Below are 21,315 nucleotides of genomic sequence, written 5' to 3' on the forward strand. Positions count from 1 at the left end.
AATGTTATTGTTAACACTTTAGTTATGGTTGAAAAACGATAAACACATTCAATTATTTTGAGATACATATTTCAGCCATTACGGTAATTTTCTCAAAATGGAAATCCATACATTTTAATATCGACTGCATGTACAAACGACATGCCCTAAAATTATAAAAGCGAGCCGGCACATTCGTCAAATGTCGGCAAACTTATACCGGTTCTATGAGCATTTGAAGGACGACTAGGTAGGCCACTCGGCGTTACTTAAGTGTAACATTTGAGGTGTTCGCACTTGTGTAATGAAATATTGGTTATATGACGTTGATATAACTTACTAACACAACTACAACTTAAAAAATATTTTAGTGTATTATATAACGACCTTCAGTACATTCGACTTCGTTTTTATGCTATAACAATAAACGAAAACGTTCTTCGATGTTCGTGTTCGTTGTAGAAAAAAGTAAGTTTTAGGAAATTAATCAGATTTTGTTGACTATAAAAATAGGTAAACTATTTAAGTTGTTATTTTTTATACATCCTTATAAATTAAATTAATACTTACAAAATTTTAATGCCAATCCTCGAAGGATGTTTTAATAATAGACGTCTCCGGTTTTCACTTTTGTATGATACTAATACGACGGCGAATCAACATCATTTATTTTATTTGCACTTTTCTGTACACCATAGAAAATAACTAAAAAAATGTTACAATTCATAAAGAGGTGAGGTACAAGAGGGCGGTCTTATTGCTCGAGGCGATCTCTACCAGACTACATCTCAACATTAGTATACACATATCCGTATATACAAATATACCCTTATAAATAAATATACTTACGTATAAATATAAATACTAGTAAATAAAAGATGCATTTACCATTTGCAACATAATCTTTGCATTAAGATAAATTTAGAAAGAAACAATATATATTGAATCCATCCGTTTCAACATTTTATGGGTAAAAGATTTCATTGAAAACAAGCAATTTTATCCACTTTTGATTCATACTCTTTTTATAGAGTTTTTTATATTGCAAAATTGTGGTGTGATGTGTTAACACAGGTTAATTTTCTTTATAAAAAATGTCTAGATTTTGTGTACTCCAAGATATTTGTGATTTGTAAATGCCTTTAAATATTTCCGACAAACAAGAGACGGACTATATCGGACGTGTATCCACTACACCCTTTGATTTGTTTAGTGTTTGGTTGCCGATGAGCAATAAGAACACTTCATCTGCTTCACCAGCATCCGTCGCCTGCAGAGACGTGAACTTTTCTGTGTAATATCAACCTTTCCGTTCTTGTCGACAGACCCCTCAGAGTCTGTGAAAGAATAAGCGCAAGCCTCTTATCAACCTTTAACTAAAAACAGATAATATAGAGGATGGCCTTTCCCTGTTGCGTGTATGTACTTCTGCCATGCGATTTCTCTTGTAACACGCGTTAATTTGAAAATTCATTGATTCATGTTATTACCCAAAAAATAACGTTTACAGTGACACTTATGTACTTTATGAGAAGAGACCACTTTGATAGAAACTAGAATCAGATTGAGCTCATATATAATGGCATCCTTAAACTTGAAGCTGCTGAGGAAAAACGCGCCCGAAAAGAGTTTTGCCTCACAACGAACTCGGACGGGGGGTTTTTTTTTAATAACTATGGTTTATTCATTAGCGTACTTGTGCGCATCCTTTTATCCAATCCCATAACCACGAAGTACCCACCTCACTTTGGCAATATACTAGAAAGATGTATTTTTTAATGACCATGAACTTACTTATTTAAGATTCCTTTAGGATTTAGGAAAGAGGGTTAATAACATCTCTCATCGATATATTGTAGATGGTATTTCTGTTTTAAACTCTTTGCAATAGACCATCTCGTTAAAAAATAGATACACCAAACTTAGGCAATGTTATAACATTATCAACACGGCCTTAGGTTGCAGTAAAATTATCTACTTCATGAACAGTTGGTAAATATTTAATGAATATAAATTAAAGTTGATGCCTCTATACATTTACAGACAAGTGATACTTTCTCGCAGCAGTCGGTTGACAGCGCAGCCATACTAGTCATTATTCCGTCATGTGAAACTTGGGATTTACGTTAGTTTACAGTGCTGGTGATTTATAATCAGTAGTTTATACAGGCTGATTGGAAATAGGTGACAAAAACTTTAAAACTTTGCTGTCTATTAATGTAGAACCATGTAAATAATTAATGGCTTCAGAAATAACAAATAACGATAACATACTAAAAAAAGTTCTTTCTTAATTCAGGTTACTGTATCTTAAAAATAATTATTGTTATCTGTCTCTGCAGACTTTATACTGCAAGAAGTCGTTACCTGTCGCATTCCAAAAGAAAATATAATTTAATGTAACATATTTTAGAGTAATCGCGATCACTTTACCATGGCAAATGGAAATAGGTGAAAGAACTTTAAATTTTTTTGCTGACAAATGAACGATGCTTTACGTTCACACCATTAATGCTTTTACACCTATAACCTATCACCCTGTATATTTCTAATAAACATAACCAGTCGACTTATCCAAAAGCTGTAATGGTTTTGGACATATTTAAATATAAAAATAAGAAGGATCGAACAAAAAGTACGTTATCTGAACACGTGTAAAATGGGGTAATTTTAAAAGCATTCAGTGTTATGTTACATTTTTATCGGAAATGAGAAAGTATGAATGATACTGAGTTTTATTTTGGTTCACCTAAGCGCCGCGTATGCGCTGTGTGGTCCTCGTCCCACGTGAATGTAACGTTTTTAGAACGAGCGACTCATTCTATACTCGTCAATGATAAGGGTTTTATTATATAACTGCAGTTTTAAGAAATTGCAGTTCATTTTTATTTGATTGGCTTACAAATGCTTATTGACAATAATAATATAAAACATGCTGAAATAAATTACGCTACCCATTTCAAGCCAACATAAAATGCTAGCTTTACAAACGGAATGAGAAAAACAAAGTAAAAAGAAAAATATAAACGATTGATTTACAAGTAAATAACATTACTTACTAATGTTGAATATATATTGAAGTTATTAATATAGATGTGTAGTTACTTAGGCTTGAGTTATTTAGTTACTACAGTAAACATTTGACATTAATCCATGATAATATTTTTCCCTTTCCTAAAACTGTGCGATGCAGTTCTGTGTATACTGAATAATTAATTTTATCACATCTATTTGCACACATTATGTTTCATAAGGTACGTTACATTTTATTTAAGAAAAAGTAACACAACAAAGTCTGTCAACTATACGCGTATGTAAATTCTAAAATAACCTAGACTCAGTTATTAATTAAGCATCTAGTAAAGGAATCTCAAATATCTACGATGTCAATACCGATTGCATCTGTCCTTATACATTTGATCTAAGTGATCATTACGCGACACGGACTCTTAGCTAGTAGGCAGCGTTTTCCTGTTGGCCTTGCTCCAAGTCGTAGGCTCAAAGGCCGTAAATTGCAGTGGCATTCCCTTTCTCGGAAAGACTTTTATGTTAGCTTTTATCGTAAGATATTGTAGCAGAGACATTTGATTATACCAACTGCGGCTATTTTTAGATTGCGAAGTCATTTAAAACTATAGATTCATTTTATGTTGTGTCTGCAGAATACGTTTAAAAACTTGGCAAATATGTATTAGGGGTGACTTCTCATATACATGAGACTGAAGTTGGACAAGAATGCAGTTTTTTTTATTCAGTTTCACTTGGATCTCGACTGTTTACATAAATTTTTCCGTCCGTAAAAGAATAACGGAAGATATATCTAAAGCAACCATTAAGTACACTATTGATTAACAATACATAAACTGTACTTGTTAAATTAGAATCAGACGGTACTAGAGGTATTATAGAACTCGATAAAGTACTAAAAGCGATAAAAGTTTGCACAACATAGGTTCAGGTTCCACTTGATGCAAATTTACAATTTGACCCAAATTGTTTAGTAAAATTAATGGCATGTTCAGATAGGATAATAATAGTATCATTAGTTTATATTTTAATATTATTAAATAATTATAAAATATATTTTAGTTAGGCTAGCATTGTTAATTTTAAGGAAGATTGAAAGGTGTTTGTTTTCAAAACATCGCAATACTTGAAGACGAAATACTTTTCAATGGATGCGGGCAGCGTAAACCGGTCGATCATTGGGAAAGGACTAAGCCTTGCAGTGGGCGTTTATCGGCTGATATGATGCCGATAATAAAACGTGCTTCTTCTAATTGTATTATATTCCATGTATGAAAAAAGTTTACATTATACGATAATTTTGTACACACTACCACAGCATCTATTTATATGGTAGCGCCCAAATATTGGTACATTAAAGGATGTTGTAATTAAGGGAATTATTGTATTGTAGTAATGGATAATACATCAATATGGCAGAAATGTTATGTTGGGCCGGATAATGTAAAGATTTTATTTACTACTCTGTTGTAGTAGGCAGAGCGTACTCTCATCTGGTAGACCGCTACCACCACTTTCTTAAAAACGATTATATCAGTATGTGGCCTAGTCGTTACGAAATGATCGTTGTCCGTGGATTTGATTCGTGGTAGGGCGCACTTTGTGTGAGTTACGAAATGCTGCCTCTGCTTATTCCCTTACGGCGGAAGAAATCGAAAAAAGTCGGAAAGCCTAGAATCAAAAATCATAAATATTGTTAAGTGTTAAAGATAGTTAAGTACAAGCGAGATCCACCAGGTCGGCGTGTACGTGTCTAAAAAAATCAACGATGCAGTGTTTTAAAATTCGCACATTATTGTGTCGATTTTCTTAGAACTTAGATATTATTGTAACACTCATGATGAAAAGGAATTTTGTATTGCATTTTTATTTACAACTCATGGTTTGTATCACTATCAAATGGGATACGGCGAGCAATGCACAAAAAGTAATATAATCAACTGAACATTAGTGTTGGATTATTTTGCACAGAAAAAGTCAACAGCGATGTTTGATGCGTTCCGTCTTATACTTGATACTAGTTTTTAGCTAAATACATATTTGTACAGTTTTAATCAAACGTTTGGTGTTCGACGTCAGGGCGTGTCACTTGAGACCCAACGAGCCAGCCCGATGTTTGCAGTGTACGTTAGCTGTCTAAATATTATTGGATGCCGGTGAATATAATACTATTAATAGAGAAGTATTGCGAAATATTGTTAATTTAAACGGCATTGTCGAATGTGGTTCTTTTGAAAGCATAAAACACGCTGTTTCTTTTGTTTCGTGTAAGTAATATCGATTAAATTAGGTTATTTAAACTCGGCCATTGTTAAGTACAATTATACTGTATTGTTTTTTTAAAACATTTATAATGTCAGTCATTCGAGTAAAGTGTACAAATGTACAGCTGTACCAATTTAAACATCGGTTAGTATTGAGACTACAATTTTTACGTGTTTCGTGTGACGAACGACAATGTCACGCCGAGTGTGACACGGGGACGGCGTGTGCAGACCAAGGTCTTGAGAACCTAGCCGACAATCTAAACCGCGTTAAAACTGCACAGCACGCTCGCGGCGTGAATTGTTCACGAGTCCAATAATTCACAATATGTACAAAATAGTCTTTGCTACTTTAATATATTTGATTGAATGTACATATAAGTTAAAAGGGTCTAAACTTATAGAAATATGCAGTTTTTCAACATCTGAAAATTATATTTTGTATAATATTTGTTCACCTCTGTGGAATTCTATCACAATATATTTTCTTAACCATATTTATGTCTAGCTCCTTCTTTTCAGCTGATTGATGCTCACTGCAAAGTATTGGCCTCCATCAAAGATAGCCACGATGACCGGTCTTGCGCTGCCGGCTTCCAGCTACTTCGTGCAACCTTAACTATGTCGTCGATCCATCGAGGGGCGGGGGTAGAGGGTGGGGGGCGTCTAACCTCTGCTGATCAAATTGTAAACATAAGCTGCTGTCAACTATGCTAAGGGTCTTTAGAGTATTGCTATTTGTGAAAACCATACATAAATACAAATGTAACTGTTACTTGCACAATACATTTTTATTTTTTGTCGTTATATTTTTGGTCTTTTCAAAATATAAAGTTTAGTAAAAAGTGGTACATCTGTAACTATTGTTATCCTAGTTATTTTCTCACTTTTAAGATACAATTTTATATCTGTTAACTTCGGTACCTCTGCGATTAAGTTTTCGTCTGTGAGTCTTGGTACGGGTCTATGGACTTTAAAACTTATCTAAATAAACGGGGAAATAAGTCATATTTAATCTAGTTTAATTAATTTGATTTCATCGCAATTACTTTGTTTTGTATTATAACAAGGACGATTAAACTTGCATTTACATATGACAAAACGAATAGGAGGTAGAAACTTCGCTAAAACTTGATACATTATTTACATACGATGTCATGGAGGTAGATATATTTATACACAACTATGATACCTATTAATACTTCACCCGTGTCCGATCTGAAACTTTTAATAATGAATGAAACTGAATTAAAATCTAATATACTAAATGCACAGTGCCGCTTCTCTGACAAATTCTCTATTTTTAGCCTCTTTTGATGGTTATATTGATATTATATTACGTTTACACACGCCGAGCAATCATTTAATTACAATTTGAAATTAAATTAATACCTATATTTTTAAAATTTCAAAGAATAAGTTTTTACATAAAACGCAATATATATAATACTAATATTATGACAGTATAAGTTTGACAAACAATAATAGTACAAGCCAAGCCGCCTATCGGCATACGTTTTCAAATTGATTCGTCACCGCTGAATGCTCGTCTCTCGTCTGTTACTAATTGTCTATTCTCGTTTTACCCGTTAAAATTACTAAATTAATTTATTTTGAGCTTATGGCCTGTCTGAGAAATGATTTGGACGCTATTTATGTCAGATACATTTATAATAATCGGAAATTGTTGACGTGTTCGACAGGCCTTCGAAATTGAATTTTGAATTAGTCTTAAATCGCTATTACTATATATATAACAGTACAGATTTTTCTAATATGACCGCATAGTTATACAAATTAATTTTGTTGTGTTGAATGAAAGACATTTTGTCGGTACCGTTTTCCTTAACAATATTTATAAGTTAGAATCGGCTTTCTTTCATTTGCGAACTAGATTAGACTCTTTGATTCTTATTACTGAGACGTACCCGTCAAGTCCTGATATTTACAATTCTATATAGTATACCGTATGTTAGGTCTTTGTTTTAGTAGTTTTATATATTAATTATGTCTAACGTAAATAGTATTAGTGATGATTTGCGAAAGCAACAATAAATGTAGTATTTTTTTTTACATTTTTTCACGTACTTACAAATATTCGACCATCGTGGTGGTCCTAGGGAGATAGAGACCTGTGCCTTGCAATAGGCGCCCATCACATATTTATAATGCAAATAGTGTTAAAGTAAAGCCCTTTTATAACTTAAGTATTGTCACCGCAATAATTGCGAACAGAACAAAAATGTTATGCCATAATGATGATTAACATAGAAGTCTACTGCAGTAACCGGGTGACTCGATAAGTAATAGGTTCTGAAAATTTCCGTAGCTCTGCAGACGACATCAGACCACGGCGCCAACTCGCCACGTCACTGTTGAGAATGGTCATAACAGATGACCAAGCTACGTTGTAATTTTATATTTCCATTACTTCGTGGAATGTTGGAAACGTATTGGGTCGATACAGTAAATGTCTTCGTTTATTACGACTTATTGATTATTAATACATTAAAATACACTTGCAGTTTGATCACGTAGACCAATGAAACTTTCTCACAGAGCTATTATCCAAAAACAATCAGATCATATTGGACACTTAATGTTCCAAGAAGTTTTGATTTTTGGATTACGCCTCCTACGTCACTGTAAAAGTGATTTGTTCAGTAATTTACTCCGATAAATATTGTACTTCAAACTATGTTGTGCAATTAATATCACAGTATTTATTTTTAGAGAAAATATGATAAAACTTGCTTTACTTCTTTCTATACCGGTTAATAGTTTCACTATGACGTCCACATGCAGAAACAATGTGGAAAGAAATTACATTTTCCACTATTAATGGAGTCGTTTTGACACAAACATTCCTTGCTGCTTGATAATGTTATACAGTTCCAATACTATTACATTAATACGTAATACATCTTTAAATTTAATTTATGCTTTTAGCTGGATTCTGACAATATCTCTATAATTTGTGTAATATCTCTATAAATTGAATATAATGTTATGAATTTGGGGAAATTATCTATTATTTTGTAATGATCCTTAAATTCCAGCCCAATTTAGTCCCCAAAGACTGTTATCTTTTTATTAAATATAATCTTCTATTACTTGAATCGGATATAAACTTAACAGTTGCATCACTATTTATGGACGTAACGGATGATCTGTTTATGTAAGAGTCCGCAAGCGCAATGCGACATAAATTTAGCTCAACTTAATTTTAAAATAAAACGAATTGGCCTTACGTCGTGTTACGACTCATTTGAACAAATGATTTTGCATGTCTATTACCAAACGATTGTTTTTTATTAAAAATACCACAAGATTTCGTCTAAACTAATGATGAGTTAACGTTTGTCTGTTTTAATTATATCGATTGAGTTGTCCGTTTCTTGCTTCAATGTCATGATTTATGATTTTACGATCATATCGTGTTCAATTCAATCTTCGCTTTGACATCCACAATGAATGTTTTATTTATTATTAAGCTCCAACTGTTGTTACTCGCATTTCCTGTTAATTAATTTCCTTCAAACGTTTTTTTTTCTAGAAAAATATCAGAGAAGGGAATCTTGTTTACTTCCTAGCGAATAATATAATGACATAAAGAGAAGCAATTTTTTACTAAAACATTTTTAAACTTAGGCATTATTATTTTTAGTTCAATATTTAATCAAAAATGTTTAAATTCCAAAGATAAAAAACCGAACCTACTGATATGATATTTTTTATACAAATATTTATTAATAGAGTAAAAAAAAAACAATAATAAAATTCCAAAAATGAAATTTTTGTATGCACAAAGCCATATGTGACATCTTGCGTAACCTGTGCCAAGTCGTAAATCACTATAATCTGATACACATTTTAATTGGTAAAACTGTAATAATGTCGCAATAAATGCTTGTAATTAATACGCAAAGTGAGCTAATTGTACGGCGTCATTAATCAATTGATTTGTCGTTATAAGTAATCTAATTTTCTTTTACACACACCAGTAAACATCAATATCATCATTTTACCCGTCAGACGTTAACTGGCCTCCCCATAAATTTTCACTAGGAACTACTGGGGAGGTATCTGCATCCAGCATCTTTGGACGACTTTAACATAGTCGTCTGTCCACGCGTAAGTCCACCTATGTTAGGTGGATACGACTGCGTTAATTAATTTTGTGGGTTGGCGAGTTGCGCTGCTCTTGTCGGTACGTGGTTCTGGTTGCTATGTGGCCTGTCACTTCTACTTCGCAATCCGCTGGGCTATGTCGGTCAGAAACTATCAAAGGTTACGAACTGATTTGTGTTTGTCACACATCGCTCTGGATCGGTTCTAGAATTCGACTGTTTTCTATTGATAATTCTTTTCGTTGTTCATACATTGACCCTTGTTGTACGGTATTAGGTATTTGATCACTATACTATCACGGTATTCTATGATGCACGATATCTGGCTCGTGCCAATTATAATATGATGATCTCTTAACAATTACATTGAGACGACAGATAAAGGCACCCGCCACACTTTTGAACGTGGTTTTGTTGTGCAAGTTTATCGTATCTGGGTCACTAGCATCTGCGCGGTAAGCATTACGTTTTATTAGTTCGTAGATAATATACTAGACGGATGAAAGCGATAATCGTAGGTCTGCTAAGCGATTTATTTAAATCAAGGTCTTTGGCGAATGTTTATAACTTTGTAATACAGTCATAATAATTTTTGGTTCGTCTTTTAAACTTTTTAAGCATGCGAGCCTTTGAAATTAAAAATAAGTGAACTTCCTACCATATTATGCATTAACTATAGATCGGATGTTCGGACGCGTCTATATTTAAAGTTAGCAGTTAAGATTCATCTCAATTTTAGCCATTATTTCAGCTAATAGACGTTCATTATAAAAGATTGCCTCGATGTCCAGTCCTGCGCTGCCTACATCCAGCGACTTCCTGGAGTAAATCAGTCCACCTAGCGGAGGTCTTACACGCTTTAGTTACGTGTTGAATATTAAATAAATATTTTCGGTGCCTACCTGTTTACATCAGATGTAATTTATCGTATCGCTCGAGTAGACAATAGAGATCTGTCTCATTTGATCCAAACCTTATCGATATTTTTCAGTACATAAATGCTTGTCAAAATGAAGAAAACTTTAACTTTAGTTAAATTTGCATCTGAAAGTTTAAATTTGCATCTTTATTTAGTAGATAAGGTAAAAGGAATTCTTCAAGTTGATATGGAGTTATTGGTCAAGTAAATTTTGATAACATTAATGGGAGAATATTGTGATTTGGATGGGACACGAGTGTTAAATAATTCATGTGATTTGTATAGATTAATGTCAACGTCAATAGGTTAAGTGTTTTAGGAATAAAAATAGGCAAAGTATGACTTCAGTTGTGTAAGAATTGTCGCGATTATTATTTTAGCCAAAAGATGTTCGCTGCTAGACATAGGTCGCCCCTATGGATTTCCAATAGGAGCGGTTAGAGTTCAGCGTCTTCCTCCGACCAAAAGAAATGTTAAATAAATAAATAGACGTACAAGAAAATCATAAAGCAGTCGTATTTTATTTTTGGACTATGATATTTTCTTTTACCTTTCTGTCTATATTTGTGACGAGCAATAATATTAAATAAAAGGTGGAAATAGTTCATTCTAACTTGCCACCATTTGGGTTAATGAAAATTACTGCTTATTTGAAGGTTTGAAATACAGTTTTTATTGTGTCGTAGTATTAAATATCGCTGTTTTTGTGTATATAGATCGTGATATCTTAATTATAAATCTGCTCATGTAGATCAATATCATAGTAACTGTGACTATTTTCCCACACAAGTGCACTTTGAAAATATTTTCGTAAGATTAAAATACCTGTTCAAACAAGCGTAAAGGTAGCAGATATTGTGACAGGTGGGCGAGGTGTTTCAAAACAACGTTTTGATCAGGGCTGTTCAACATTTTAAAATCCTATACATTTTAAAAACTTCAATTAATAACGTTCTATAAATTTACTCTCAAACAAAGTTAATCCACTTAAAGGTATATTTTAGAATTATATTCAGATTTAAAATACCTTTATTTAAGGAGTCGTATACATGAACTGTTAAATCGCTAATTGTTTTTAACATTATGGACAATAAAATATAATGTCAACTGATTATAACATATTTTCGATTAACTAAAAAGTCCTGAACGCTATGAAAAGATTTATTTGATGACATTATATAAATTAAAAGTAAATTTTAAACCAAGAAAAGGTACCTGTAACATTTCTTGCGTAACTTTTGCATATGCTCATACTTATAAAGCATTTGTTAAATGAAATATAATATGTTAAATATGACTGTTATTTTTTAAGATAATTTAAATTATGTAAAATATTTAATAGTTTCGATTGATATCAGCAATCGCGGGCCTAAGATTATTTAAGCCTGGTCCGAATAGAAACCTGACGAAGTGCACAAGAAACTCGATCTAGTTGTCCGGTTTCAGAGCAAGTCCGGCCCTGATTGCGACATCCGCTAAGGGCTCCGGCTTATTGTTAGACAGATTAAGCGCCTGTCGTATAACTATATCACATAGCCCCCTGTAACTAATAAACACCAATCGCCGATTTGTTATACCAACTATTATTTTTAAAGTACCTCAAGTACCAGTTAGTAATGATGCTTTATATAAAAAAATAAATGGTTTGAGAAGTAATAACTGACGTAATGCGTAAGAAGTTTATTCAGAATTTTGATATTTGTATATTCAAATTAATTGTTGTTTACCATCTGTTCCTGCAGACTGTACTGCCAGAAATTATGACCTGTCGCTTTCCAATAGATAAAGTTTTTTTTTTCAGAGTAATCAATTTTCACACGGTGAATAGTGATTACTAAATAAGTCTAAGAGCTTTAAATCTTTTACACCTATAACAGATCATTACTGTTGATGCAGTTGCAGGCATACAGTAATGGTACATGTAACTAACTACTTGCGGTTATAAATATAAGTGGAAGTACCATTAACAACGTTTGTGGTTTACGATTTTTTTATTAATTTTATTTTAAATTAAATTGTTATTATTTTCATTATTCCCTATGAGGTTTACTTTCAGAGCAGCCGGTTGATAGCGGTTTAAGGTTAGGTTTTTCCTCAACGTTTCTGGGGCACCGGATAAATTGACATGAGTAAAAACGCAATTGTTTACTTAACTGTGTAATGTTTTTACGCGAATCTGCTACATGTTATTACTTTAAGAAATATATCATTGGAATATCCGTTTTATAGTTTTAATTATATCTGCTGTCAGATAATATATCATAAAATTGTCACGTTTTCTTAGACCCACTTCGTCCGACGTCACTTCTTGTCACAGTAAGCGAATATAACATAACGTGACGTATGAACTGCCCCTTACTTGGCGTTTTCAGTGTGTTACTCGCAAAAATTTGTACAAAACTATATTGTTTTCTGAAGTTATCCTATGTCGTCCTTTGCCTACCTCAATTGAACTGAAATGTAAAGTACGTACTGAAGTTTACAATCAAAGACACACGCGAATTGCGCTGAGAGTTCGCGGTCCAAGTACATATAATTCGTGAAACGATATTAAAGTTGCCGTGTACAAAATGCCAATTTTGGACATTTTAATTACGGGCATGCCGACCCAGCGACCCCACGCGGGCAGAGCAACGTGCACCACGGTCGCAGTTTCATTAGGTTTGCGAAACCTGAGTGAATTAGAGCAGCAATTTGTGTGTGCGACGTGTCCTAGACGCGTTCGGGCACAATGCTCTTACGTAAACGCGCCTCCGTCTCCTCCGCCGAAAATATTTACTGCAACGCGGCCTCGGGACGCTCGTGACGATATCTGATGGATATCAATAACAGTGCACTTGTTTAAAGCTGTGTTTTATTTAAGTTCCAATCTAATAAAATAGTACAATATTTATTATACACAATGATTGGATATACACGTAAAAAACCTTAGAGATGAATTTAATAAAAAATCCTTAAAGTTTTTATATTTATTTCCAATCATCCTTTACATATCCCGAGAATATCTGTAAACATATTACGAACGAGTAAATATACTTTACAAAAATAATATAAACATACCACTAAATATATTCTCGTACATACTTTAGACATACTGTATAGTGATCACTTTGAATTCTTTCGGCTCTGTATTGCGTTAATTTATTTTTTCTGTTGGAATGCGACTGGCTAATAAATTCTGACAGTACAATGTTTGCAAAGACAGAGTAAAAAATAATTAATTTTAATTTGTATTAATCGGAATTTTGAAAACGCTTTTTTTTCTAAAGTATCATGACATTCTTTATTACAAATAATAAATAACGTCACGATACTTTAATAAGGTAAACCAGCAGCTATATAGTATACGTTATCCAAAAATCAATGGTTACTTTAATTGATAGTAAATGCAATACATTCACATCTTTAAAGCTTTTACACATATAATCAATCAATCCATGAACTCATCACAATGTCTGTGAAATTGCGTTGAAATATTCTTTTCGACGGGTAGAGCAGTTAAGAACGGATTTTACGAAATTTCACCGACAAGAGAGGGCTGCGAGGTTCATTAAGTTCGCGAAACGGGCGCAGACAGCTTGCCTTTCGTCAGACATCTGTTTCTATAACAGTTAATTAAATTTACAAAAATAGGCGAAGCAACCATTAAATGAATACAGCAGTTAGTTTATTCAAAAAATTTCACAATTCCACACGTGACTAGCCTTTGTTTTCCAATGTTAATCAATTGTGCTTCGTTCAAGGTTTAGGTTCGTAATTACTTCATTTCTCTTTTTATTACACTTACGTTCCATACGTGATTCCCTGGCATACGCTCGCTAACGAACCACTTAAGAGAAAATAGGTTCCGATCACGTACCATGTGTTCGTTGGGACTGGTTAAAGCGGAATCATATCTTATGTATCTTTATGTCGATATAAAAAATAACCTCGCTTCGGATTTACTGGTTGGTTTTATTATGAAAGCAACACCAGAAGACAGATGTAGTTTCATCAAAGATTTCATGGCATTTATAAATAAAGAGAGAAAAGAAGATTCATCTAAAATATTTACCGCTACATTGTAATGTATCTATGTAGTATCTTTATTTTGACGATGATACAAGCGCTCTGTTAATAAGAAATTAACAACTTTACATCGGGTTTCAAGATGAAACTCTTTATCTAAACTCAACGGCTTTTTCAAAAACCTTCGATTGGATTCACAGTTCTCGGGCACAAGGGCTTCAAGAGCAGATCTAAAGGCACATGTTACAATAATTTTTTCATGCATTATATGTCCCTTCGAACTGGAATACCGTTAAATTTGCATATCACTACAAGAGTAAGTTGTTTATATTAAAAAAATAAATACATAATTTTTGTTTATATATAAATTACTCTGTATAAATACTCTGTATTCTCTTTTGTTTAAAAATGTTAGTTTAAATATATCATAATGCATGTTTATTTGTCAAGGATCGACTTTGAATGTTCCATGATTTGTTAGCGGTCAGGTATTATGAATAGTTTTTAAGTGGTTTCTCACGGCAGCCGAGCGACTGCGTGGCCGTGTGTATAGATAGACGATATCGTTATTTATAAATGCCGTTCGGCCGAGCCCAGCTGCATTGGAAAGGCGTTCTGAATCTGTCCGCGGGCAAGTGGATAATAGATACGAAGTACCGGATGTGGAGCAGGTTGAATTGTTGCTGCTTAGAAATAAAGGTTCTTTGGGATTCCGGCTTTCAAAATACCCTAAAGTTTTGTTCATTACGGGTTTACTGTTCTAGAACTGCATACAGTGAAGTAGATACGCAACTGTTCGCTTGCTATACGGCCAGATACTGTCAGATGTTTATATATTCGGAATGATATCGGAAAACTTATAGCTAGAATAATAATTAGAGATCATAAATGGGAAGGTCAATTGAAAGTATTCACAAATATAAATAAAAAAAACATGCTGTTACCTTCAAAAATATGCAATTTTGTTATGTACGTATCTTTTTAAAACATTCCATCGCCGCTAACCTGCCACTCAAATGTTTGGAAAAATGTTAATTCTCTTAGAATTAAAAAAAATTGTACCCACAAATTTAAGATAATTATTTTAGTGAAGAAATTCGAATGTATGCATTTAAATTATGTGCAATATCTAAATAAAGGTGTCCTTCACAGAATTTAACGTTATCACATATTAGTGCTTATAAAATAAATAGATGTGTAGCAATCATATTATTTATGCATTCATTTACATGTATATTAATTCGTGTGTATGACATTTGGAATTCTAAAAGTGATTTATTTGCTATTGTAGTAGACAACTATCGGATGGACGGTGGCAGTCATTTACATTTATATTAATATGAGAATGAAGTTCTTGCCGATGTCTGCTCTTCTGTCTGAGTAAATGTTTAATTTAAGCATTAAAACGGTAATTTGCTTCTACCAATAGAACAAATACGCGTCTAGCGGGCGGCGGCGAGATAACATCTGTGCCCGTATTTATTCCTTTCGTGATGGACGTGGCGGATATTACATATATAGTAAGACTTTTGTGAATTATTTATTTATAATTATGACCCCAAACACAATGGCAGCGGCCATCTCATTGCTGGCGTTCGTATTTGATTCGGCGAATAATTTAACTTTAATACGTATTGCGTGATAGCGAGTATTACGGAGCGTACCCCCGTGAACCCTACAAATTAATATAATAAGGGATGGGTCTGCGATTTCCTTCGACATTTATTATTGTGTTTCGTTATCAACAATTGCATTCTCTTTCGCGATTGCCTAATGTGCTGCATTGTCTAAGCGTGTCCAAATAAGTAGCGGACAAATATGACTTCTAGTGACCGTCGCAAATCGCCCATTGTGTCTCTTTAAAGTTCAATAGAATTCGCACATTATTCTCAGTTTAAGTTTCACCATTTACTTTCTCGTCGAAAGTGGTAAAAACCCATCGCGTGTTCTCTAGACTAATGACAATATCTAAAATAACCGTTATTTAGGAAACAGTTTATGTTTTATACTTATTTTAATTTTGTCAACCTTAATTTGATTTCAGTTTGTAGTTTCTTTGTATAGACATATCAAAGCTTTTACTTTGTGAAAGTCATGTAATGAATTTAAGAAGTTTATTAAACAAAGCTCTTTGGAAAAAAAATCCTTTTATCACTTTACACATAAAGTATTTATTTTTAAGTTGGATACGCTCTGCTAATTTATTTAAGGTTACAAGAAAACTTTCCGATTTTGTCATGGTCTCTTCTTAGATCAGGGTGCGTTTTTTTTTAATATTTATTCTAATTTGTATCGCTAGTGTTCTTTTTTTTCCAATATTTTTTACGCTTTTACTTAACAAAGACAGTTGGGTGAGGGTTGCCCCTCAATATAATTTTATAACGCACTCGAAAAATGTACAAATGCATCTTGGGCCAATCAGATCAAAATAAATTTGATATAAAATTGCTCTGTCCCCGCATTCTTCTCATGATTTTCATAGATGTTCACACTGGTTGTCACTGGAAATTTTCCTTTGTGGTTATTGATATGAATAAATAAATTTATAATACACAAGATTGTCGATTTAATAAGTATTTTAATGTAGACCTGTGATAGGGCAGCTCCGATAGCTTAATTAATGTCCAGCGTACCGAAGTCTGAAGCTGCTCCAGATATAAGTAATTACAATTTATAACTAGTAGTAACTTATTTATAGCTTTCAGTTGGTACTAGATACGAAATCAAGAAACTACTAATTAGTATGCACATTGTTTACTAGACAATTTCTATTCATTATAATAATGTACGATGTATACTAATTTCCGTTCTGGAATTCATCATCGTCATTATTTTAGCCGTAAGAAGTTTACTGCTGGACGTAAAACCTCCATAACGGGCACGTGCCGATTCTCGTCGCGTTCAGCATGAGAGTTGGCGTGCCCTAGTTGCCAATCGTCCCTGAATATTTTTTCTTACGGTAACCACGGAAGGCGAGGGTTAGGCCTATTCTATGCGCTGATAAAAATATGAACTCTTTAAATCATATAGTTTTTACTTTTCTGAACTATTTTGAAACCGAATTTATTTTGAAAGCGTTATTCTTAGGTACATTGCCTGTGTAACGTTTCACATTAAAAGAGCAAAAGTGCGTCAAGCGTGTCCAAGAATATATATCCATTCATTACAGAAAATTTATTTTCGTAATGTCCGCTGTCCTTACACAAGTCTAAATAGAGATATAAATCTACGTATAAATCAAAGAGACAAAAGCCAGACAACGTTAAAACTTGTGTTCCATATAAATACTTCAGCAGTAAATTTCATTAATAAGTCAGGGGCTAAGAATCGAGATTTTTGACGTGACGTGTGAACACACGGACTTTATCCCGTATTTGTGACACTCATACTGATCTGTTTTTTAACGAAATATGTAATGGAATTTTATTTAAAGTATTTGTATCATAAGCGTATATATACGCTCAATATTCTTGGACCCTATCACCAGAGCGTTTACGCAGCTGCGTTCGTCATTGAAACCTAATTTTTAAACATTAGCACATTTCCGAACAGTATAAGAAAATATAAACAATCACTGATAATTTTGTCATTGCGTTGATGCTATTAAAAGTAAATTTGCTTCTCTTTGTTGGTAACTGAATTTATTCTTAACCTACGGTGTGAAAATTTTAAGGCTTGTATATCCCACATATCACAATACTGCACATAATTACCAAAAAAAACCTGTACAATTTGAAACTTAAATAGGAAACTTTCTGTAAATTTTGAACATTTTTTACATATATGTTGAAAATACGTTATTATACATGTTTAATTTTTTACTAGTGTTAGTAATTTGGAGGATTCTCTTTCCAATAAATATTTTAAAATTTTTGTCTATTATTCAAATTGCAATTAGTCCAATATTTTAATTACAATTGCCATAATTTTACAGGAAATATGTATTTAATAATTTAAAATTAAATGATATGATCCTGTTTATTAACCAAACACTGTTTTTATCAAACACGTACTTGTCAACAAGTCGTCAGACCAAAAATTATGATACCAAAGCATAGGTCAACAAGTTTTTACACTTTGTTGATATTATACACGCCATTTAGTTTTTTGACCGATTATGCTAATTTTATATTACCAATACAAAAGGACTATTTGAAGATTGCAGTGATTTTAGTAAATGTAGATTGTAAATAATATTATTCATAAAACTTTTTGCACTAATTAGTTGTGATATGTGTATTAAATATTGATTAAGACGTTCAATTAATATAAGCAACATGCAATAGGCAAACAAATTTCTCGTCGAAAAGTCCATCCTTATAAGGTAGCGCATGCGTCGCAAGCATGAGCTGCATTTAGTCAGCTATTTTCGTATTGCTGACTAATATTGTTTTCGCACCTTTTATGCTCTGCAATGTTAACGCCGTCTCGTTATGAATCAAAATGTGCGTTAATGATTACGTTTAACGTTTTAGCACCTTACGTAAGCACACGAAGGGAATATCGAACGTGATCTTTTGTTCGAACAGTTTTTAAGCGTATCATTAGTGTCGTTTCTGTTTAATGTCACGGTGAACGATAGAAAAGAGGTCTGTTTTAATCTTTCGTATATATGTACTGTGATCACGAGACCGCAGCCCATCACTCTCGATAATACGATAGCCGAAGCAATAAACTTCGCCAAAGACAAGCGCAGGTGGCGCAACCTGGTACGCCATAAACTTTCCAAAGATCTTTCCTTCTATTAAGAATTTAACGTATTGAACGAGACCGTCAATGTCTATAAAACGGGACGGAACTTGTATTACACAAAACGGGAAACGTTTTGCAGATTTTATCCTATCCATTAAGGATTCCTTATTTATAAATTATCCTTGCGTTTAATATAAAACCATTGAATATACTAATATTTTACAAATAAACCAACTTAGAATAAAACAATGTAATTATTAACTAAATAAATGTTTTATGACCTTATTTGTCAATTAAAAAAAATTATATCAACTCCTTTCCGTCAATTTATTGTTTTTTTAATTTGGCATAATTAATCTTTTAAAATATTATCTCACTGTAAATAAACTTTGGTCTTTAATTTAAAGTTTTTGCATTATGTACTACTAACGCCATCTCTCCAATTCATATAACATAATAGTTTAGAAAAGGACTTACTTTGATTTTTAGTTTGTTACATTTGTTAGAATTGTCTTCCGTGTTTTTCCTATGACTATTTTAATTATGAACTTTATTCCTAAAAATAATACGCGGATTGTCCTTATTTTCAGAAAATCTCGCGCCGTCCGAACTAAAGAAGTTAAGAAACAAACAGAGGAAAGCCAAGCGTAAAGCGGAACAAGAAAGTGCGCTCGCTGCCCAAGTTCAGGTAGAATATTGATTATTGTATTAGAAAACAAATGAAATACATGCAATACACAGTCAAGTTCGTTCTCAAAATAATGTTTTATCAGCGCCATCTAGTAATAGATAATATAATATCTTATGTATTACTAGATGGCGCTAGATAGTATAATATTCATACGGAAAAAGATTTTCTTGCAGTAATATTATAAAGGATGATTAGAAATAGATGTAAACGTTTTAAAGTGATGAATGTATAGCTCATCGGCTGCTTATTATATATGGTATGCCCTGTCAATAAAGAAACGGTTACAGAAAAATAACGTAATGATAATGGTAAGAAAACGTGTTTTCAACATTCAGATTATTACATATTAGCTTTTATTTTTCTTTACTATTAGTCCCTTCAGACTATTCTTCAGACAATAGAAAAATATAATTAATATAGCATATACCAGAGCGATCGTGCAGGACACAATCTCATCAAGTAATAATTACATTACTACATAATATATTTATTTTTCAGAAACTAAAATAAACTGCTGTCTTTAAACCATAATAATTAATTTATTACGATTGGACAGCTGAATTAAAGACAAAATTTTGTCACAAATAAACAATATATAGCTTTTATTTTTCTTTACTATTAGTCCCTTCAGACTATTCTTCAGACAATAGAAAAATATAATTAATATAGCATATACCAGAGCGATCCCTTTGTATAGAATAATTGGATGTGAGTGTAAAGGCTTTTTAAGTTTTTCGTGAAAAATAAGCTATTCATTCACCTATTTAAAACTTTTACACCTATTTCCAATCACTTTGTATATATTACATGTAGTTACAATTCATATTATTGTTTATTGCAGGTGAAACGCGAACAGCACCACAAAGCCCGCCAGCAGCAAGAACAAGGAGATCCCGAAGCGCCGCAGCTGGATGAACTTATACCCGATAAGCTGGCCAGAGTAAGAACTTGTTTTACACACGTATTTGCGATGAATTATATTTCAACGTTTTAAGAATCGACATTTGTGGGCATCTATGTACGATATAACAAGACACTCACTCCCACGTGATGTCTTTTAATTATCATATGTAAATAAATTCAATTACATTGTGAACAATTTTTAAGTTCTATTGTAGCTTGAATAAATTCCTTAAATATAAATATAGTAAAAAATTAAATATTATATCTTATATCTAATAAGAGACGCACTGTTAGTTCACTGATTTTAATATAGATAAACAGACTTTTACAGATGTGTTCTGTCGTAAGATCGTACAATGATTTCTTTCAGGCGGAGGATCCTCTAGAGCAAGCGATAAAGTTCCTGTTACCTCTACGGACGCTCGCCGCGGATAGAATAGAAACACATTTAATGGCCTTCGAAATATACTATAGGAAAGGTAATATGTTAACATTGCCTGGAGCTGTAGCTCCGTAATGATTTACACGTGATACGTTTTTTATTGTACTCATCTATTAGTAAACGTAATAAATAATTTCGATTCTATTTTATCTCAATACTATTGTAAATTAAGAAACTGTCATAGCTCAGCCACATACCAGATTGACAAGTTGAAGTAGCAGTAGGCATGGCATGGCACACAGCCAGCAGAACTATTGGCC

At 32.9% G+C, this 21,315-nt stretch overlaps 1 protein-coding gene across 1 annotated transcript in view; it reads left to right on the plus strand.

Annotated features, from left to right (window-relative positions):
- The window catches only part of Naa15-16 (N-alpha-acetyltransferase 15/16), a 108,424-nt gene that overhangs the window by 82,281 nt on the left and 4,828 nt on the right, over positions 1-21,315 (plus strand). Inside the window, exons 11-13 of the mRNA XM_068767151.1 lie at positions 19,610-19,707; positions 20,552-20,650; positions 20,984-21,092. Of these exons, the coding sequence (XP_068623252.1) occupies positions 19,610-19,707; positions 20,552-20,650; positions 20,984-21,092 (306 nt within the window). The remainder of the gene's footprint in view (positions 1-19,609; positions 19,708-20,551; positions 20,651-20,983; positions 21,093-21,315) is intronic.

This window comes from Battus philenor, unplaced genomic scaffold, assembly GCF_028537555.1.
Source record: "Battus philenor isolate CCGP_79_NKW_IND1 unplaced genomic scaffold, ilBatPhil1.0.hap1 SCAF_22, whole genome shotgun sequence".
NCBI classification, from domain to species: domain Eukaryota; kingdom Metazoa; phylum Arthropoda; class Insecta; order Lepidoptera; family Papilionidae; genus Battus; species Battus philenor.